Genomic DNA, 20,410 nt, shown 5'->3' with positions numbered 1-20,410 from the left:
AATGTGATTTAATATTACATTAACATAAGAAGTAAAAATGTGCACATTGTACATTAATTAACAATGTTTTGGACGGATTGACATTTTGAACTGATGATGCAGCCTCATCAAATGTCAGAAGATCACCACATTTATTAGGATTAATCTTCTTGGAACCGTGAATCTCTGTACCAAATGTTGTGCCAATCCATCGTGTCGATGCGGACATGTTTCAAAGGAAAAGTAAAAACTTTGGCCTTCTGGTGAAACTTTAGAAGAACTTGTCAGATTTGTCTTCTGGGCATTATTGATATCGGCACCAGGGACGCGGGAAGGGGTGGGGGCTGAGGGGGCTGCAGCACCCCCATCTCTTGGCGGAGAGTTGTAACTGCAACGCCAACAAGTTCACTAAACAAATCAATACAACATTTTTATTTTGAGTTACTATTTTTGAGTTAGCATTTTAGTGTAAGCAGTTTATAAAAAGCTTCACTATATAAGAGAAAGTGATAATGCGGTGTGCTTCTTCTGTTGCTCTGCTATAGAAAAGAAGCTCGTCAGTGCAGACAAGATCAGGGATGGGAGTTTAGTGAAAGCAGGGTTTAACAACTAGTGAAATGCAGGGGAAACATTTAGGGAGCATGAGAAGTCCCGTCAACACACAGGCCGTCAACAAACTGGCAGCATTAAAACGAACACCGATGAATGCGCTGCTCTCACAAGCTGTTGCTAAAGACCAAATGACTGCATTTGATATGACGTTATTATACAGGGCCGCCCCTCCCTACACGCAGATCACGCAGACCCCTCGCGGGTGGGGCCTCATTTTGTGGAGGGAGCCTCCTCTGAAGCGCAAACGCGGCGCACCTACAGTGTAGCGCGCCACAGTTTCGCCGCACGCCGCACGCCACACCCCCAACTCTGACTGACTTCCCGCGTCCCTGATCTGCACCAAATTTCACAGCCATCTACCTAGCACCCAAGGACACCTAACAATTCATAAAATATTCTAAGGAAAGGTTTAAGAAAGTACAAAAGGACTGTAACAGGGAACTTGTAGGGAAACAGGGGACGTGTAGTAGTGGAGATAATCCAATCAGGACTAAAGTGGTAGACCGACAAATGGACTTTATTATCCCTAAACATGTAAAAGTTGATTAATAGACTCTTTAACAGATTTTTGACTGGTGAATAAATACGTACACAATGAAGTGTCTGCAGGTTAAATAAGAGTAAGAATAAAGGATTGAGACGAAGATATTTCTAAAGAGGAAGTAGAGTGGTGGTTCTGGTGTTGGGGAATCCATCCCTCCACCCAGACTCCCCGGAGGAAACATCTGAGCGAGGAATTTCCCAGACCTGCCGTTAACTGCCGCTCTTTGTACGCTCGAATAATCAACTTCTAGCTTCTCTGAGAGCCGTAATGAAGACAGATGAAGGGGGGGGGGAGATGGAGGCCCATAGATCAGCCGCTGCGTAGCTGTCAGTAACAGGGAGGTTATCATCATCAGACGTATCGATCGTGTGTGTGTGTGTGTACTGTATGCGTGTGTACTGTATGTGTGTGTCTGTGCATGTATAGGGAACAAGGGAGTATTGTGTTATTAGGTGTGTGTGTGTAAAGGGGTCGACAAAAATGTAGTTTTGTGTGTATGCATTGGAACGTGTGTGTGGTGTTGTGTGTGTGTGTGTGTGTGTGTGTGTGTGTGTGTGTGTGTGTGTGTGTGTGTGTGTGTGTGTGTGTGTGTGTGTGTGTGTGTGTGTGTGTGTGTGTGTGTGTGTGTGTGGTGTGTGTGTGTGTGTAGTGTGTGTGTGTGTGTGTGTGTGTGTGTGTGTGTGTGTGTGTGTGTGTGTGTGTGTGTGTGTGTGTGTGTGTGTGTGTGTGTGTGTGTGTGTGTGTGTGTGTGTGTGTGTGTGTGTGTGTGTGTGTGTGTGTGTGTGTGTGTGTGTGTGTGTGTGTGTGTGTGTGTGTGTGTGTGTGTGTGTGTGTGTGTCATGGCAGGTTTGAGTCATGATTCTCTGTGTTATTCAAGATATTTATAGTTATTTATGGATATATGTTTTTTTTTTGTTATTGATTGTGTTCATCTGAAGATGTTTAGAGTTCAGTGCTCTTCAGTTTATTGAATAGGTTTTATTTAAACAGTCTACACTAATCTGTAAAACTCATATTGGAAACCCTTTCATAGCTGTCTTAAGTACCATGTTCAATGCATTGTGGTCAAATAATCCCAATTGATTTCAATATAAAATGAATTTGCTGAAACAGATGTGTTCATATGTCTGTGTGATTTCTGCTGAGTCATGCTTTTTTAATTTTAAGATCAAGGGCTTTAAAACTGCTTCCAACATCCTCCAATACATGTGTTTGGGGCTAATGATCAATGATCAGTTCCTGTGTGCAGTGTTTCCATAGATGTACAAACTACTATCACTGCATCATTTCATCCTGAAGAAAACTTAAAAACGTGTCGATTCTAATGCAAGTTCTGCAGATTATAAGTAGTCTTCTTTAGTAATGGTGTTTGTGTGTATCACCTCTGTGTGTTCAGAAACTGAGGACTACACATTTAGCAGGAAATTGTTTCTATCAGGCCTGAAGGGTTTTGAAAGCTTCTTGATAACGTCCCTGAGCTCTGAGTCACAGCCTCGGCTGCAGCGGAGGTAAAACGTCTAAATCAGAAGCCAAACTGCAATAACTAACCTCCTGTTGTTTCTAGAACAGCTGCAGGTGTATCCTCCAAATGTAGCTTTCTCACTGGGAGAGACTTCTGTCATGGATCAAGGATTTATTTACAAATACATGTGAAAAAGCAACGGTACAGAAATATACAGAAAAAACACAAGAAATATACAAAAAAGTTGTTTTTCAGTTTGAATAGATTTTCGATTTGGAGATGTACTGTATACCTACTTTGGACTCGCACTTGAACTTAGGTTCTCTCCTGTGTTCCCATCGTATTCCTGAATGTTTCTAAAGGTGTATGTTATCTTATCTCACCTTAAATGAAGATGATGTGTTAAATCTGCCCCTCTTTGTCTCAGGAATGGACCCCCCGCTGGGCCAGGAGAGGAGAGGTCCGGTCACCCCCTCCTCGTCCTCACGGTACCACCGCCGGCGCTCCTCTGGATCCAGAGACGAGCGGTACCGATCAGGTGAGGAACAGATTCACCTTGACCCTCCATTAGTGGGACCATTTGTCTCTTTATTATGGCTGACCCGATTAGCATGTGTAATGTGACCTGAGAGGGCAAAAGTACACACATCCTTTACTCGAGTAGAAGTACAGATACTCGTGTTTAAAAGTACTCTGGTAAAAGTAGAAGTACTGACTAAACTTCTTTACTCAAGTAAAAGTAAAGAGGGCTTTGAAATGTACTTCAGTAAAAAGTACCCATAACTAGCAGCTGTTTTAAAGAGTACCTGACCTCCCTTTATATTAATAGAACAATAATGTCATTGTTAGCTAATGAATGTTTCCATGCTGAACAACGGCAACATGACAACGTTTTCATTGGTCCCTCTTCTTTAGAGAAGACCAGGAAATGATGGATACACGGATCGTGTTCAAATCAATAGGCACGCAATGACTCTAAATAATAATGATCACGCCACCAAACACACATTCAAACTAAAGGAACCAGCCTGTTTGGGAAATGTAGAAGTAGAAAGTACAGGTATTTGGGTTCAACATGTAAGAAGTAGAAAGTACAGGTATTTGTGTTCAACATGTAAGAAGTAGAAAGTTCAGGTATTTGTGTTCAACATGTAAGAAGTAGAAAGTACAGGTATTTGTGTTCAACATGTAAGAAGTAGAAAGTACAGGTATTTGTGTTCAACATGTAAGAAGTAGAAAGTTCAGGTATTTGGGTTCAACATGTAAGAAGTAGAAAGTACAGGTATTTGGGTTCAACATGTAAGAAGTAGAAAGTACAGGTATTTGAGTTCAACATGTAAGAAGTGGAAAGTACAGGTATTTGAGTTCAACATGTAAGAAGTAGAAAGTACAGGTATTTGTGTTCAAAATGTAAGAAGTAGAAAGTACAGGTATTTGTGTTCAACATGTAAGAAGTAGAAAGTTCAGGTATTTGAGTTCAACATGTAAGAAGTAGAAAGTACAGGTATTTGTGTTCAAAATGTAAGAAGTAGAAAGTTCAGGTATTTGTGTTCAACATGTAAGAAGTAGAAAGTACAGGTATTTGGGTTCAACATGTAAGAAGTAGAAAGTACAGGTATTTGTGTTCAAAATGTAAGAAGTAGAAAGTACAGGTATTTGTGTTCAACATGTAAGAAGTAGAAAGTACAGGTATTTGGGTTCAACATGTAAGAAGTAGAAAGTACAGGTATTTGTGTTCAACATGTAGAAAGTACAGGTATCTGTGTTCAAAATGTAAGAAGTAGAAAGTACAGGTATTTGTGTTCAAAATGTAAGAAGTAGAAAGTAAAAAGTCGTCAGAAAAATAAGTAGTGGAGTAAAGTACTGATACCAGAAACATGTACTTAAGTACAGTAACGAAGTATTTGTGCTCCACTACTTCCCACCTCTGTGTGTGACACTCATTACCCAATACAGTTATGTATGTAAAAGGATATTTTCAATGAGGAGTAGAAGAAATCAAAATAGAGGGAACACAATTCCAAGTTAACATAGCCAGCATTTACAACACTTTAAAGGTCTGAATGGCCATTGTTTGTATCTCAGTCAACTCTAAATGTACACAGCAAACAGTCAACGAGGCTCGTTAATCCCCTCAGTAGCATTATGGATTATATATGATAACTTAAGCAATAAGTGGTAAAACAAATGTTAGTTCTTCCCAATACAGGTAAGGATGTCATTATCATTTGGAGGTCTTGGCTGCATATCGATAAGGAAACCTGATTTTCTTAAACTTATTTCTTTCTGATCGACTCCAATGGTTACGACAAATATAGTTTGTATAGAAGTCTATGAGAAAATGACACTATAGGGATATAACCCGGCTGATACTTGGATGTTGAGGCCAATATAAAGTATCTTAAAGTGGACCTATCATGCTATATTTGAATAATATAGTATAGGACCATACCTATATAAGGCATATTTATACTTTTTTTTTCTTCAAAATACCAAACAGATCATGCATTTTAGCCATGCCTCATTTTGCTCAATTTGACAATTTCTAGATCTGTTTTTGAAGGGGCAGATTCAGTGAGAACAGCACCATCTACAGGCCTGGCATATGTACTACAGCGTCTCCAGCGCTTTCGAACAGCAATGGCCGTGGCTGTCTCCTCCTGATTGGTGGAGTTGGCCCAATAGCCGTAGCGCCACCGTCCTGATGTCAGGACAGTGTTCAAATCTGGATCAGTTTTTATCAGATCCGTTGCAGCCCCTTTTTTAGAGATTTGGGTATGGAGGAAAATAGAGAGGGTTGTGTTTTCTGACACTTGGTGAGTTCCCTGGAACACCGGGGACACATATTCATGTATAAAAGACGTACAAAAGTGCATTTTGCATGATAGGTCCCCTTTTAAATATCTTGACGTTATCTGATAAAGATATATAAATTACAGGTTTTTCAAATGTAGTTCCTTTTTTTCTCTGAGCTCACATGTTGGAAGATCCCCATGTTACATCTGTCTTATATTTATCTAGCTATAGTCCAATTGTGCATTGGTTCAGAGAGGTTTTCCCCAGGTTTGTTTGGAGACTATAGACCTGGGAACACATCTACACTTTACCTCGATCCACTCATTCATCCTGATCATCACACTGTGACATTATCTGCAGAAGAAATCCAGAGTTCGGCAGAAATCTGTGGAAAAAGCTTTTCGACAAATCTGTCTTTCAACATACATTGTTTGCTTTTGTTCCATCTGGTGTCCTGTAAAGATTAATATAGGATTAACTGAGGATTTAAACTTCTCTTCAGTGGCATCTCATCTGTAGGAGTTTGCAGTGGTGACGTTCGGGGGTTTAGAAGCAAAGATAGGCAGTTCTCTAACAAGGAAACAGACAGGAGTTCCTGGTCAGCGGGAACACCTGATTGGACCTGAGAGTTTGTTTGGACAGGATTTAAATCCATAAAAAAAAGCTTTCAACCCATTAAGTTGAAAAAGAAAAGCTGTGTGAGCACCTTTTAAACGTCACACACACTTACTTTTACACCCTTTTCCGTCACACTCGGTCAACCACAAGACAATAAACGTGCACTTGAGATTTAAATCACCTCCGTTCCCTGCGCACAAGTTAAACAAACGTACATGTGTGAGCTCCATTCATCCGACACATGTCTGACTGATGTCATTATCGACGTGTGTGTGTGTGTGTGTGTGTGTGTGTGTGTGTGTGTGTGTGTGTGTGTGTGTGTGTGTGTGTGTGTGTGTGGTGTGTGTGTGTGTGTGTGTGTGTGTGTGTGTGTGTGTGTGTGTGTGTGTGTGTGTGTGTGTGTGTGTGTGTGTGTGTGTGTGTGTGTGTGTGTGTGTGTGTGTGTGTGTGTGTGTGTGTGTGTGTGTGTGTGTGTGCTGTCTGACAGCGATGGACACTGTTCAAACGAAACCAGCTGTGGCTACACGGCGGCGTTTTATCTCGCTCTTAGAAACACTCATTTACAGAAACGTCTGCTCCGACGCTCCCCGAACTCGATCCATTCTGGAGAAACCACCAGGCCTCATGGGAGCCGCCGTCTTAGACTCTGCGTCCACAGACTGAACGTGGATAAATGGGAACACGGTGCTCATTGTGCGGAGAACACTGCAGCACAAACACAGCTGATGGTCTCGCTGCTGCTCCTCTACTTTCACTGGAAGCACTCTCTGTTATTTAACACTCTCTCTCTCTGTTTACACTGAAACTAATTGGCTTATTTCTTTTTTTATGGGTTAGTAAGTAGCACTCAGATCATTTATTCAAGTAAAAGTACTTCATTTCAAACAAAATTCCCGCAAATGTCTCAATTCTGCTGAAGTATAAATGTTTTATTGGCTAAATAAAGCTCATATGTTGGAAGATACCCATGCCTGAAATGAATCGGCTTATTTCCGTTGTTATTGGTTTGTAGCACTCAGATCGTTAACTCAAGTGAAAGTACTTCATTTCAAACAAAATTCCTGCAAATGTCTCAATTCTGCTTAAGTACGAAGGTTTTAATGGCTAAAGAAACTGAAGTAATGATGACAGAAAGATGTCATCTGTGACTTATTTATAAATGTTACTTCATGACATTATTAGATATATATTTTTTCTCTAATCCAGGCTTTGAACCCATCTAAGAAGTGTAAAGGGTAACGATTTATGGACATCTAAATATGTCTTGTAAGGTCTACAAGACACAGTTTTAATCTGCAATAATGCGTTCTTAATCTGCCATTTGATTTGTCTGAATTGTGTTTTCTCAGATAAATATAGACTCAAAGGTATTACAATGTATGGTATGTATAAAATAGGATAACCTGAAATAGGTAAGTACCTCCGATTTGTTATTAAGTATACACTTGTGTCTCCAGATGTTCACACAGAGGCGGTGCAGGCGGCCCTCGCCAAACACAAAGAGAGGAAGTTGGCGGTGCCGATGCCTTCCAAGAGGCGGTCGCTGGTGGTCCAGACCTCCATGGACGCCTACACACCACCAGGTACGGAAACATACAAACATCTGTTCTCTAGGGCTGTCAGAGAAACGTAGTCGACTAACACTCATATGGTTCTCAGAAGGTAGAGCGGTCGATTTGAAGGTCGTTGGTTCGGTTCCCAGCTCCTGTAGTCAACATGTCATGTGTCCTTGTGCAAGAGGCTGAATCCAAAATATCCAGGGCGTAATGACAGGAAAAAGGGCTGTGTAAATATTTCCCATTGAGTCCATTTACCAAATGACTTAGGAGAATAATGGATGGTTTCATTTCATCATTAATCGTGCAAAAAGGTGCTCTTAAGTTTCTTGGGAATAATTCATAAATTGTCTTTTTGTCGTGAAACAATGATTTATAACCCGGGGATGATTGCTTACCCTCTCTGATATAAAAAAGGTCCCATTACAACGTGTAGTTGGAGGTGTTTTCAGGACAACATTTCATTTCTGCACAGATTTATGGATCAGTTTGAGGACTTTTTTTATAGCTTCCGACCCTTTATTGCTCTTTTGTACGGTTGTATTTGTTCGATCACTGCTGCCAGCTAACATGCACGCAGGTGGAAGCAACCCTTACAACTAGGGCTGTGCGATTATGGCAAAAATCATAATCACGATTATTTTGGTCAATAATTGATATCACGATTATTAAATACGATTATTCATGACTTTGAAAACATCCATTTATTGAACTTTTAAATACAAATAATAATTTGAACAGTATCTTTTTAACTGTTGATTTCCCTGAACGTATAATTCAACTGAAAAACCAATACAAAAATAAATAAATTAAATGATACATTTAAATAAATAATATCAAAATAATAAATACCAATAAACAAGATCAACAAATATTTTGGAGCGCACTTCAACAAGCTACTAAACATATATAAATATGATAAATACAAATACATTAGATCAAATATGTTGCAGTGCACTGTCACAACCTAGCAAAGCAAAATAATCGTTTTTTTCGATTATGTTGTTTTCGTAATTGTGGCAGGCCAAAATCGTAATTGCGATTAAAATACGATTAATTGCACAGCCCTACTTACAACCCCCCTTATTTCCACATCTGTATCTTTAGTGTAGTGTGTGGAGTTAATGTCACTCAGCAGTCACAGATTGGATCCCTGCTGAAACCTGAAGTAACCATCTCTCCTCTGTAAATGTGCACATCGACGGTGGCGCTGATCCGATGTGTCTTTATGGAGCTGGTGTGGTTTAACGAGGGCGTAAATGAGGCCCTTATTCCTCCAGCTGCAGGACTGAGTCTCGCTGAACTAATCACGAGTTAGACTAATGGCTCAAAGAGGAATCGTACCGCAGCTAAATATTAAATACGAGGGCAGGTTATTGGATCAATGTGTGCAACTAATGCGCGTACTATTTTCTCATGAGTGATTTTACATGTCCAGGGTCTGTTTTAGCACACTCTTATCCTTATTTGCCCTTCCTTTATCTTACTTTAATGCCCTTTCTTTATGTCTCTGTACTTCCATAATACTTCTTTAGTATCAAGTAGTGTAACACTCAAGAAATCAAATAAACACAAGAGTTTTTATCACAATATGGAAGAGCAAACACTCAAAACAAGAAGTAAATTAAAAGTTCTAGCAGATTTTAGGAGGTGTGTGGCGCAGTGGGTTGTGCGTTGGTGTTGGGATCAAGGGAGCACAGGTTCAAACCCCACTGCAGTCAGCATGTCGTTGTGTCCCTGAGACACTTCACCCCAAATTGCTCCTGTGGGGATTGTCCACAGTATTGAGTATGTAAGTCGCTTTGGATAAAAGCATCTAACAAGTGACATGTAATGTAATTTGGTAATAACAAATTACAGCGAGGTCAAATCTAATGTAAAAATATGTTAAAACCAAATGGCACTACTTTGAAGGCCATTAAATCCCCCCAAAAATACAAAACTAACATTGTGTTTTGGTATTGTCTCTCTAATAAAAGAAGTACAGTGACCTACAGGTACAAACGCATTAGCCGAAAACACTTCACACAAGAAAAGATGCAAATATAAAAAACACAAATGTACCAAAATCCCTGAACGTCACCAACCGGTCCGGTCCCAGCTGTGTGCGTCACTTTTTAAAGTCCCCTGGTTTCCGTTGAGCTTCTTGCAGCGTTTTGTTGCTGAATATGTTTTTTCATTTGAATGTGTTTTGGCACATTTGTGTTTTTATATTTGCATCGTTTCTGAAGCTGCAGCGTGTTTCTACTAATGGAAGTGTTTTGTGCCGTTGTAGCACGTTTGCATCTGCCTGCCACCTTAAAGCAGTACCTACTGGAGCCGTAAGTCTATACAAACACACATATATAGACTCATTTTAAAGGCTCGGTTATTCCTAAAAAGAAAATCTGGTGGGTGTAGTTTTTAATCCACCATAGGAACATTGATTCGGGACTAATTTTAGCAGCGGATTAATCCAAATTTGAGTATTTGTGGCAGCACAACGTCACAATAAACAACAGGATGTGAGTTCGTAATGAAGGAACATGTCACAGTGCAACAGCGTGGCTCGCTGATGTGGTTTTATTTGTTTCCGGACAGTAGTAGAGCTCTAAGGGTTAGTTGGAGAAACTGTTATTTTGCAATGAGAATAAGGCTCATAAATATAACACACACACATTTATAGATACATGTGTACGCAATGTTCAACAAGCACTGACATCAATCCTTCATAAATGTACAAACACATTTTCCACACACACATGAACAGCATTACGTGCTTTTCTGAATGTGTTGTTTTTCCACAAGCTGCAAGGACACACACACACACACACACACACACACACACACACACACTCACACACACACACACACACACACACACACACACACACACACACACATGACATCTTGCAAATTTAAAAAGAGCTCACGTCCTCAGGGAGCAGTTAAAGCAGACACACACACACACACACACACACACACACACACACACACACACACACACACACACACACACATCTGCCTGTCTGCCGGTGGGGTTTATTCGAGGACAGCACAGTGGCTTGTTGCTGAGCAGCAGGTCGCTTCGTGCAGAGATGACGAGCAGGGCAGGATTGTTATTGGCTGACGACTGCTGCATTTTCCCAATTTCTCAATAAATATGTTTTAGCTTTATGAAAATATGCTGCTGTGTGTCAGAAACTCCCTCTCTTCTCTCTCTGTGTTTGTGTTTACTTCATGGCAACCCTGGGTAGCCTGGCAGCATCTTTTTTCTGTCAACATGTTTGTGTGTTGTCACTCTGCAGGGCCTTGCTCCAAACAAGGCTCTTCAACCATGTCAGCAAAGCACTGTGGGTAGTTTTCACGTTTGCAAAACAGCGTCAAGTCCCATGGCATTTTATTTAAAACTGCAAATGTCAGGTGTCACTATTGTCAACGTTGTTTTAATTTAAGCAAACAATCTTTAATAATGTGCTTTTAAACTTTGCATAGGAAGATATGCAAATTAGCATTTAGCGGTTTTTATGTTTTCATTTGTTTACATATTTTGGGAGTCAAGTTAATCCACATGTGCTTTTTGTCAGTTTCATATCAGTATGTAGTGTCTCTACTTTAAAGAGTCCTCTCCTGCTGATGTTCAGGTGTATATCAGTATGTAGTGTCTCTACTTTAAAGAGTCCTCTCCTGCTGATGTTCAGGTGTATATCAGTATGTAGTGTCTCTACTTTAAAGAGTCCTCTCCTGCTGATGTTCAGGTGTATATCAGTATGTAGTGTCTCTACTTTAAAGAGTCCTCTCCTGCTGATGTTCAGGTGTATATCAGTATGTAGTGTCTCTACTTTAAAGAGTCCTCTCCTGCTGATGTTCAGGTGTATATCAGTATGTAGTGTCTCTACTTTAAAGAGTCCTCTCCTGATGATGTTCTTTTCTATTTTCAGACGCAACACAGCATAGTACTTCCAAAAAAAAGTTGAATCCAAGGCAGATTTTGTTCTTATCTACCCAATTAAATAGAAATGACCTCATCAGTTGTATTTCATTGTAATGAGTTGTGTGTTTTTGTGCACCTAATGAACGTGAGTCTGTTAATCACTCTTCATTTTATAATCTCAGCGGTCTTCTGAGTTTTCTTTTTCGTTTGGATGGTTGTTGGACTAATTTACTGCGCTGTGGGAAAAATGCACCTGTGTGTGTGTGTGTTGTTTTGTGGTGTGTGTGTGTGTGTGTGTGTGTGTATGTGTTGTTTTGTGGTGTGTCTGTATATGTGTTGTTTTGTGGTGTGTGTGTGTGTGTGTGTGTGTGTGTGTGTGTGGGTGTGTGTGTGAGAACTGGGTCAGCTTCTGTTGTTATTCATATAACCACTATTAGTCCCACAATGCTGTGGGCATTATGGAAATCACATGCAAAACATGTGCACACACACACTCATACACACACATTTGCAGACACTCTTTTGTAAAACAAACTTTACTCCATCCCCCCACGGCAACTCTAAACAGATGGGAGCTGAAACATTTTCAGGCTACTCACAAAAGAACCATAACATACACGGAAACTATTTTTCTGTCTGTCTCTGAATAAAGCAAATATATATTCCACTTATTATTGGAGTGCACCAGATTCATGTTAAAGGGTCACTTGTTTTTAACGGTTTGATTTAGAGGATGCAAACCTGTGATTATTCTCAATGCCAGTTATTTCGTTGATTACTTTCTTGGTTAAAATGTATATTTTTTTGTCTTTAAATGTCAGAAAATTGTGAAAAAAGGTTGATCAGTTTGTCCAAAAGCCTAACATGATGTACTCAGATGTAAAAGAAATGTAATTTACTTCTGATAAAGAAGTAAAGAAACCAGAAAATATTAAATTTAAAGAGAGAGAAGTTTGACTTAATAACTTAATTAATAACCCAGGTTCATATTTGTATTTTGAGCACAACTGGGACATTACTTTCATGTGTTAATGTTCAAAAAGGTCTGTTGTGATGTGTCAACTGCTTAGAGATGTCCCTTAGCCTATCACGTCATGTCTTTGAGCGCTAGCCAAATTGTATTTATTTTTTGATGATAATATCAGCAATCTTACAATAATTGGCATTCCCTATGATGTTGTAAATAATATCGCAATTGCAATATCCATCAAAATAAATATCGTGCAGCCCTAGTCCACCATTTCTACTTCTGTCATTGTAATAAGAATAAGAATACATTTCATTTATATAGCACACTTTAAAAACAACAACATCTCAAGGTGCTTCACAATGCGAGGAGAAAATACAATAAAATGTTAGCAAGGAACATATTGAATAAAATATGGTAATAAAAAAAAGGTTAAAAGCATAAAAGGTTAGAATAAAAAATTAAAAAAGGACAGTAAGTAAAACGTAAAAAAAATCTCAATATTCTACATTTTTCTCAAAATTCTGACTTTTTCTCAAAATTCTGACTTTTTCTGAATAGTTAAAATGTTAATAATCACTGGTCACCGGCTTGAGCTTCAATCTCAGGATCCATGTATCTCTGATCCTCTCCAGAATGGAAGTAGTCATCACATACAGAGCATCAACTAGTTCCTGAACAGTGTCCTTCACATGCTGATATCCAAGAGAGGGAGTTACACAGTCACAAGATGGAGGAATAGAAAGCAGTATTCAATGTTTACTTCAGATTAGCTCCACGTCAGAAATGATCATGCTTGTCATATGTCTATCTCCATAGAGGCTGAATCATCATGTTAATCACATAGCTATCATATGCCTCAAACAGTCCTGATGCTCTTCTAGGTAATCATACATCCTGTCATGTACACAGCTACAGTTGGGATACCTTTGTTATCATGTGGACTCTGATATTGGAAGAGGACATTCAGTGTTTTCCTAACAGATGCAGAGGTCCGTTTGTTCTCTGGAAGCTGAGTGGTGCTTTGTTTCAAGTTTCAACTCCTCTCTTCTCCCCCCCTCAGATACCTCCTCAGGCTCGGAGGGTGAGGGTCAGGGCGATGAAGAGGAAGGAGGTGACGGTGAGGAAGAAGAAAAAGATGGAGGAGGAGGAGGCGTTGGAGGAACAACAACGTCCAGTCGGGACGGGAGCATCAGCATGGAGCGATGGATAAACAGAGCCATCCACGGCACCTCCTCCACCAACACCTCCTCCACGGCCTCCTCCTCCTCCTCCTCCACCCGCAGTGGGGGGAGCGGAGCGGCCGGAGGGAGGCTGGCCGACGTCCTCGCCCAACACGTCCACATCTCCGCCCACCAGCACCACGTCAGACACCACCACCATCATCATCATCGCCACAAGACAGGTAGGAGGACACGTTGGAGGCACGAGTTCAATCATTCTGATTCCGAGAAAGGAATGATGACCCTGTTGGGAAACTTGCAGACCAATCGTAATCGAGATACCCAGTGAAGTCCAGGCGATCTTAGGCAAATAGAAACTTTAAATAATTTAAAAGTCCTGACAACTTTAGAAAAATCCATTCCTTTAGCAACGAACAAAGACAGCGTTAGCAACATAAGACCACCTTAAAGCACTCTTAGGAAGATCTAGACACCCATAGCAAACTACAGAAAGTCCAGACACTCTTAGGACGGTCCAGAACATCTTTAGCCAAACAATGTGATCTTAGTCTAATACCAAAGACCACAGACACTGTTAGCAAACAACAGACTCCCTTAATCTACTTAACACCATCAGCAAACCAACGCTTTAGCCACATACAGTTTGTTAGCCAGAGTCCAGACACTCATAGGAAAGTACATCGAGCCATAACTTCCCAGTAAGGGCTTTCTGACACAATTAGTCAAACAGTTAGTCATCTTTAGCAAAGACAAAGGACCCTTAGAAAACAATAAACAATCACAATCAAGATGCAACGTCCAGGCAGTCTTAACCAAACAATGAACAAAATGCTCTTGGCAAAATCCAGACATCTTCAGGAAAGTCAAGACATTCTCAAGAAAGTTTACAGAAACGCTGAAACGTCACAATAATGGTTTCCCTAATCCTGACACCTTTAGCCATATCATGACCCTCTTAGTCAAAAACAGACATCTTTAGAAAAGACCCGTAACAAACTTTAGACAACCTATCTATAATCCAGATACTTTCGGCAAGGTCCAGAAACATCTTTAGCAAATTGTCTTGGTCAAACCTTAAATATTTAAAAGTCTAGATACCTTTTAGTGAAACACAAACTATTTTAGCAAAGAACAGAAACACCATTAGCAAACCAAACACCCTCACTCTAGTTAAAGGACTATTTGCTTAATCTAGACACCCTTAGCTAACTAAAGATAACTCTTAACCAAATGCAGTCGATTAGCCACGTCCAGACATCTTCAGCAAAGTCAAGACACCTTAAATGCTAATGAATAAAACCATTAGATCTCATTTGACTTTACTCCTGAGCAAAAAAGAGAAATGTAGTTGGCACCATTCTGACTGCTTGTTGTTCTGCATTTAAGCACAGAAAACTAACTTAAACTCTTCCACATGTTGTCAAAGAATCCTCTTAAGACCCAGAGAACGTCCCTGAATCCCAGTTTAGGAACAACAAGAGTGAAAAACTGCAGCGAGGAACTTCAAAGCCTGTCGTATTCAATCTTCAAATAAAGAAACTTCTCCTCAGTTTATTTATTGAGGTGGTAAAGTTAGCTGGGGGTTGAGAAGTTTATCATATAAGTGTGTGTGTGTGTGTGTGTGTGTGTGTGTGTGTGTGTGTGTGTGTGTGTGTGTGTGTGTGTGTGTGTGTGTGTGTGTGTGTGTGTGTGTGTGTGTGTGTGTGTGTGTGTGTGTGTGTGTGTGGTGTGTGTGTGTGTGTGTGTGTGTGTGTGTGTGTGTGTGTGTGTGTGTGTGTGTGTGTGTGTGTGTGTGTGTGTGTGTGTGTGTGTGTGTGTGTGTGTGTGTGTGTGTGTGTGTGTGTGTGTGTGTGTGTGTGTCCGCAGGACGCCACTTATTTTATTCCATTCCATTTCTATGTACTGTAAATACTGTTATATATACTCTATCTGTGTTTTTAGGGTTATGTATGCACCGTAACATCAAGTCAAATTCCTCGTACGCGTCAACCTACCTGGTAATGAACTTGTTTCTGAGTCTGAGTCTGTGGCAAAGGGGAAGCTGGTGAAGAAACTCGACAAAAAAAAGTGCTTCAAACTTTTGATTTCAGTGGTCAGAGTAAAATGTGAAGAAATACACTGCTAGTGAAAAGTTGAAAAGCAGCTTTCTCTACTTGGAAGTTGGCGTGAAATGTACCCGTCTGCATCCTAGAAATCCCTACTGATTTTCATTAGTGAATATCTTAGGAGTTAATGCATCAAGCTGTGGGCTCTAATTCTCTATTTCACTAATATAGAGTTCTACACCAACCTGGATGATAGCATCGCAGTTATCTCCTCACGATAATAAGTCCATGAGATTTAGAAACAATCATTGTGTAGGTTTGTTTAAAGGATCGTTCGGATTAATATACAATATAATGTATTCTCTATTTATGTTTGCATTCGGCTTTGTGGGGGTTTTCCTTTCCTGTAGTGTGTCCTATAGGTTTTGGTGCATGAACCATTAAGAGGACTCTTTAAAGTAGAGACACTACATACTGATATACACCTGAACATCAGCAGGAGAGGACTCTTTAAAGTAGAGACACTACATACTGATATACACCTGAACATGAGCAGGAGAGGACTCTTTAAAGTAGAGACACTACATACTGATATACACCTGAACATCAGCAGGAGAGGACTCTTTAAAGTAGAGACACTACATACTGATATACACCTGAACATCAGCAGGAGAGGACTCTTTAAAGTAGAGACACTACATACTGATATACACCTGAACATGAGCAGGAGAGGACTCTTTAAAGTAGAGACACTACATACTGATATACACCTGAACATCAGCAGGAGAGGACTCTTTAAAGTAGAGACACTACATACTGATATACACCTGAACATCAGCAGGAGAGGACTCTTTAAAGTAGAGACACTACATACTGATATACACCTGAACATCAGCAGGAGAGGACTCTTTAAAGTAAAGACACTACATACTGATATACACCTGAACATCAGCAGGAGAGGACTCTTTAAAGTAGAGACACTACATACTGATATACACCTGAACATCAGCAGGAGAGGACTCTTTAAAGTAGAGACACTACATACTGATATACACCTGAACATCAGCAGGAGAGGACTCTTTAAAGTACAGACACTACATACTGATATACACCTGAACATCAGCAGGAGAGGACTCTTTAAAGTAGAGACACTACATACTGATATACACCTGAACATCAGCAGGAGAGGACTCTTTAAAGTAGAGACACTACATACTGATATACACATGAACATCAGCAGGAGAGGACTCTTTAAAGTAGAGACACTACATACTGATATACACCTGAACATCAGCAGGAGAGGACTCTTTAAAGTAGAGACACTACATACTGATATACACCTGAACATCAGCAGGAGAGGACTCTTTAAAGTAGAGACGCTACATACTGATATACACCTGAACATCAGCAGGAGAGGACTCTTTAAAGTAGAGACACTACATACTGATATACACCTGAACATCAGCAGGAGAGGACTCTTTAAAGTAGAGACACTACATACTGATATACACCTGAACATGAGCAGGAGAGGACTCTTTAAAGTAGAGACACTACATACTGATATACACCTGAACATCAGCAGGAGAGGACTCTTTAAAGTAGAGACACTACATACTGATATACACCTGAACATCAGCAGGAGAGGACTCTTTAAAGTAGAGACACTACATACTGATATACACCTGAACATCAGCAGGAGAGGACTCTTTAAAGTAGAGACACTACATACTGATATACACCTGAACATCAGCAGGAGAGGACTCTTTAAAGTAGAGACACTACATACTAATAAGAACCTGGAAATGAGCAGAATATGGCTCCTTTGCTTATCTGTTATAGTTTGATTTACATGTTACAGATCTTCAGTCAAACATTTTTATATAGTGTATTTTTTTCTTTTTTTAATTGGCGTATTAAGTCTTTCTTCATGTTTATCACAGAGGAAAGTCTTAGCGTTGTTTGAACGTGTGAGTTACAGCTCTGTTTCTCATTTCCTTCTTCAAGGCCAAAGCAGTAGGTCTCCAGTGTTTTCAATGTGTGTGTGTGTGTGTGTGTGTGTGTGTGTGTGTGTGTTTATACTTGAGGCAGATTGTTTTCCATGCAGCCTCTCTTTATCCCGCTCTTATCAGAACAGCTTGCTGCTCCTGAAGATAACGTACGCCTCCTTCTCCACAATCTTTCGACCTCTCGTGCTCTCGGGGTCTCTGAGGACGCTCGGATGTTTTTGCTGGACTTTTCGCTGCGTTCAGGTTCAAAAGGACTCGCTGTGTTTGTGTCACCGGGCGACTCTTTTGTTCCTGATACAATCACTAAGTGCTTGTTTGTGCTGCTGCTGCTGGGTAATCATTGGAAACCTTTGGAGACATATGGAGCTCCGTTTAAAGTAGGGATATTTTTAAATCTCAAGCACCTGTGAGCGTTAGAATAGACTAAACTCAAAGCTTCTTTAAAAAAAAAATAGCATATACAAATTCTACATTGCACCTTATTATAAAAAAATTGAATTGCCCTATCAGAATTAGAAATCCTTACTATGTTCCACAATGGGTTCATTTAGGTAAGCACATGTTATTCGATAAAAATCTATTAAACACACATCCATGATAAAAAAAGTAAACATCTAAAAGTATTAAAGCCAGTTATAACATGAATAAAGTGTATATTGCACATATGGCAGTGTTAGCTCAGAAGGCTTAGCTTAGAAGTGTTATTTTTCGCAGTTTTTCAATTCAAATGTCGGATTATAGACATGTTTTAACCAAAATAACTAGCAAAACAGTACAACACCGTATTCTGTATATTAGAAATACATCTAAATGAATTGGTAAGGTACACAAATGAATCTCTATCAAGTAAACATATTGAAATAACCTGAAATAGTTTGAGAATTAGATATTTCATCTTCACAGCAAAACTTTTACTTCGTCTTTGCGTCCATTCATTACATTTAATAAAAGTATCATAAAATGTATTTTAATGACACCTATGCATCGTACAGAAATAGCTACATTTAATTTGTAACTAAATATTGGGTATATCATTACATTTGAATTAAACCTCTTTCCTTCTCGTGGTGTTTTCTGATGAAGAAAACTCAGGTTTGTTGTTCACAGCTGACGGTAAATCGACCGGACTTCTTTCTGTGGATTGATATGACTGCACATAGTCCTTTGATCCTCCCTAGCAACGGTCTGTTCTCCTTAGCAACGGTCTGTTCTCCTTAGCAACAGTCTGTTATTGGAAAATGAACAACTTCTGAACTGTCCAAATTGACCAATCAGAATCCAGTATTACACTAAGCCCTATATTTATGATAAAATATATGACCTTTTGTTGAATTACAGTATAACACTGAGCCGTTTTTTAACGCAACGTTTTATCACCACAATATAAATCACTGTGTTTACTTCACTGGTGTAAAGAGAAATGACTCCAGCGCAGTAAAGTTAATTTACTCTCGATTTGATGCATCTTTTCAAGACCCCCCCTCCCTCTTTGTTCCTCACATGCAGGCCTGTTAGCCCACCTCTCCTTGAGGAAGAGGAGGAGGAGGGTAGAGAATGGAAATGGTAAGTTAAATTGTAGCATGTCCGAGAGGAGAAGCCGCTCTCCTGCCATCCCTCTCGTAGGGATGTTGACTTTCCCCCCAAATCTCCTCCATCATATGCTTGCATTTGGAGCTCTGCCCCCTCATTGGTTGTTTCCTGCAAATAAATATGTGCTTAGCCATGTTCTGTAATTGCAGGAGAAAGTATATCGATGCTAACCTCAGTTGGAATAGCATTGAGTGTTGTTGTAGATGCATGAAAGTGTTCTTTTTATGTGGATTAAAACAACAAATCCTCTGGCGTTCACAGCTGTTCAGATGGTGAACTGTTGATGGAGAGAATCAACAATGCTTTTAAATCACAGCTTGTATGAATGAGTCTTTGCTCTCTTTCTTTCAAGGTTGCTCTGTGCGCTGTTGTTTATTGATTTGGATAATTATGCAGCATGTTCTTCAGTTGTTTGCTCAGCCAGAGGCAATCTGCTTTCAGAACAGCTTTTAAATCTGAGTCAGGAAGCAGGTGGTGGAGGAATGTAAGCCTTAGTCCTCTCTTTAGTTCTTTTTAATGCAGTATTATCTGCTACCTTAAATCACAATAGGATGAGATAAACCTTTATTATTACCTCCTTAGGGAAATTGAGGTGTCATAGCAGGGAGAGCCATAACCATTTAAGTTTCATATTAGTATGTTGTGCCTCTACTGTGCAATGTTTCCATGCTTTAATGTTCAAAAAGACACAGGGAGTTCAGCCCTTTGCAGATCATTAACATGCACAAACAATATCAAATAATATAAACTCATTGTGTGGAAGAAGTACAACCTGAAGTCTCCATTTGCCAACTCACTTCGTGGCAAATGAAAAGGCAGCATCTGACTCATTTACTGGAGTGGCTCCCTTTGTTTCTCTAAGATTGCTGGAGAACAGAGAGCTGCAGGAATTAGTCCTGATCCCAGAAATTACTCACTTTCTGGTTCCCTCGTCTAGAAGTCAATGTTTGTTTTATTTGTTTTGGAATTGGAAGTGTGGAATAAGGCAGAGATTAAGACAAACTCTCCTTGAAGTGACGTGAAGTCATGTGACCGTGCTGTAGTTCCTTTATAGCCCAACATTAGCCGCCTTTAGCTTAGCGCTGGTGACGTGAAGTCATGTGACCGTGCTGTAGTTCCTTTATAGCCCAACATTAGC

At 39.9% G+C, this 20,410-nt stretch overlaps 1 protein-coding gene across 1 annotated transcript in view; it reads left to right on the top strand.

Moving 5' to 3' along the window:
* The window catches only part of LOC117500293 (disco-interacting protein 2 homolog C-like), a gene marked incomplete in the record, with an annotated part of 190,522 nt that overhangs the window by 111,701 nt on the left and 58,411 nt on the right, over nucleotides 1-20,410 (top strand). Inside the window, 3 exon segments of the mRNA XM_034153108.1 lie at nucleotides 3,025-3,135; nucleotides 7,469-7,594; nucleotides 13,511-13,852. Of these exon segments, the coding sequence (XP_034008999.1) occupies nucleotides 3,025-3,135; nucleotides 7,469-7,594; nucleotides 13,511-13,852 (579 nt within the window).

The sequence above is a fragment of the Trematomus bernacchii genome, unplaced genomic scaffold, assembly GCF_902827165.1.
Source record: "Trematomus bernacchii unplaced genomic scaffold, fTreBer1.1, whole genome shotgun sequence".
NCBI lineage: Eukaryota > Metazoa > Chordata > Actinopteri > Perciformes > Nototheniidae > Trematomus > Trematomus bernacchii.
This window is presented reverse-complemented; position numbering and strand designations above follow the sequence as displayed.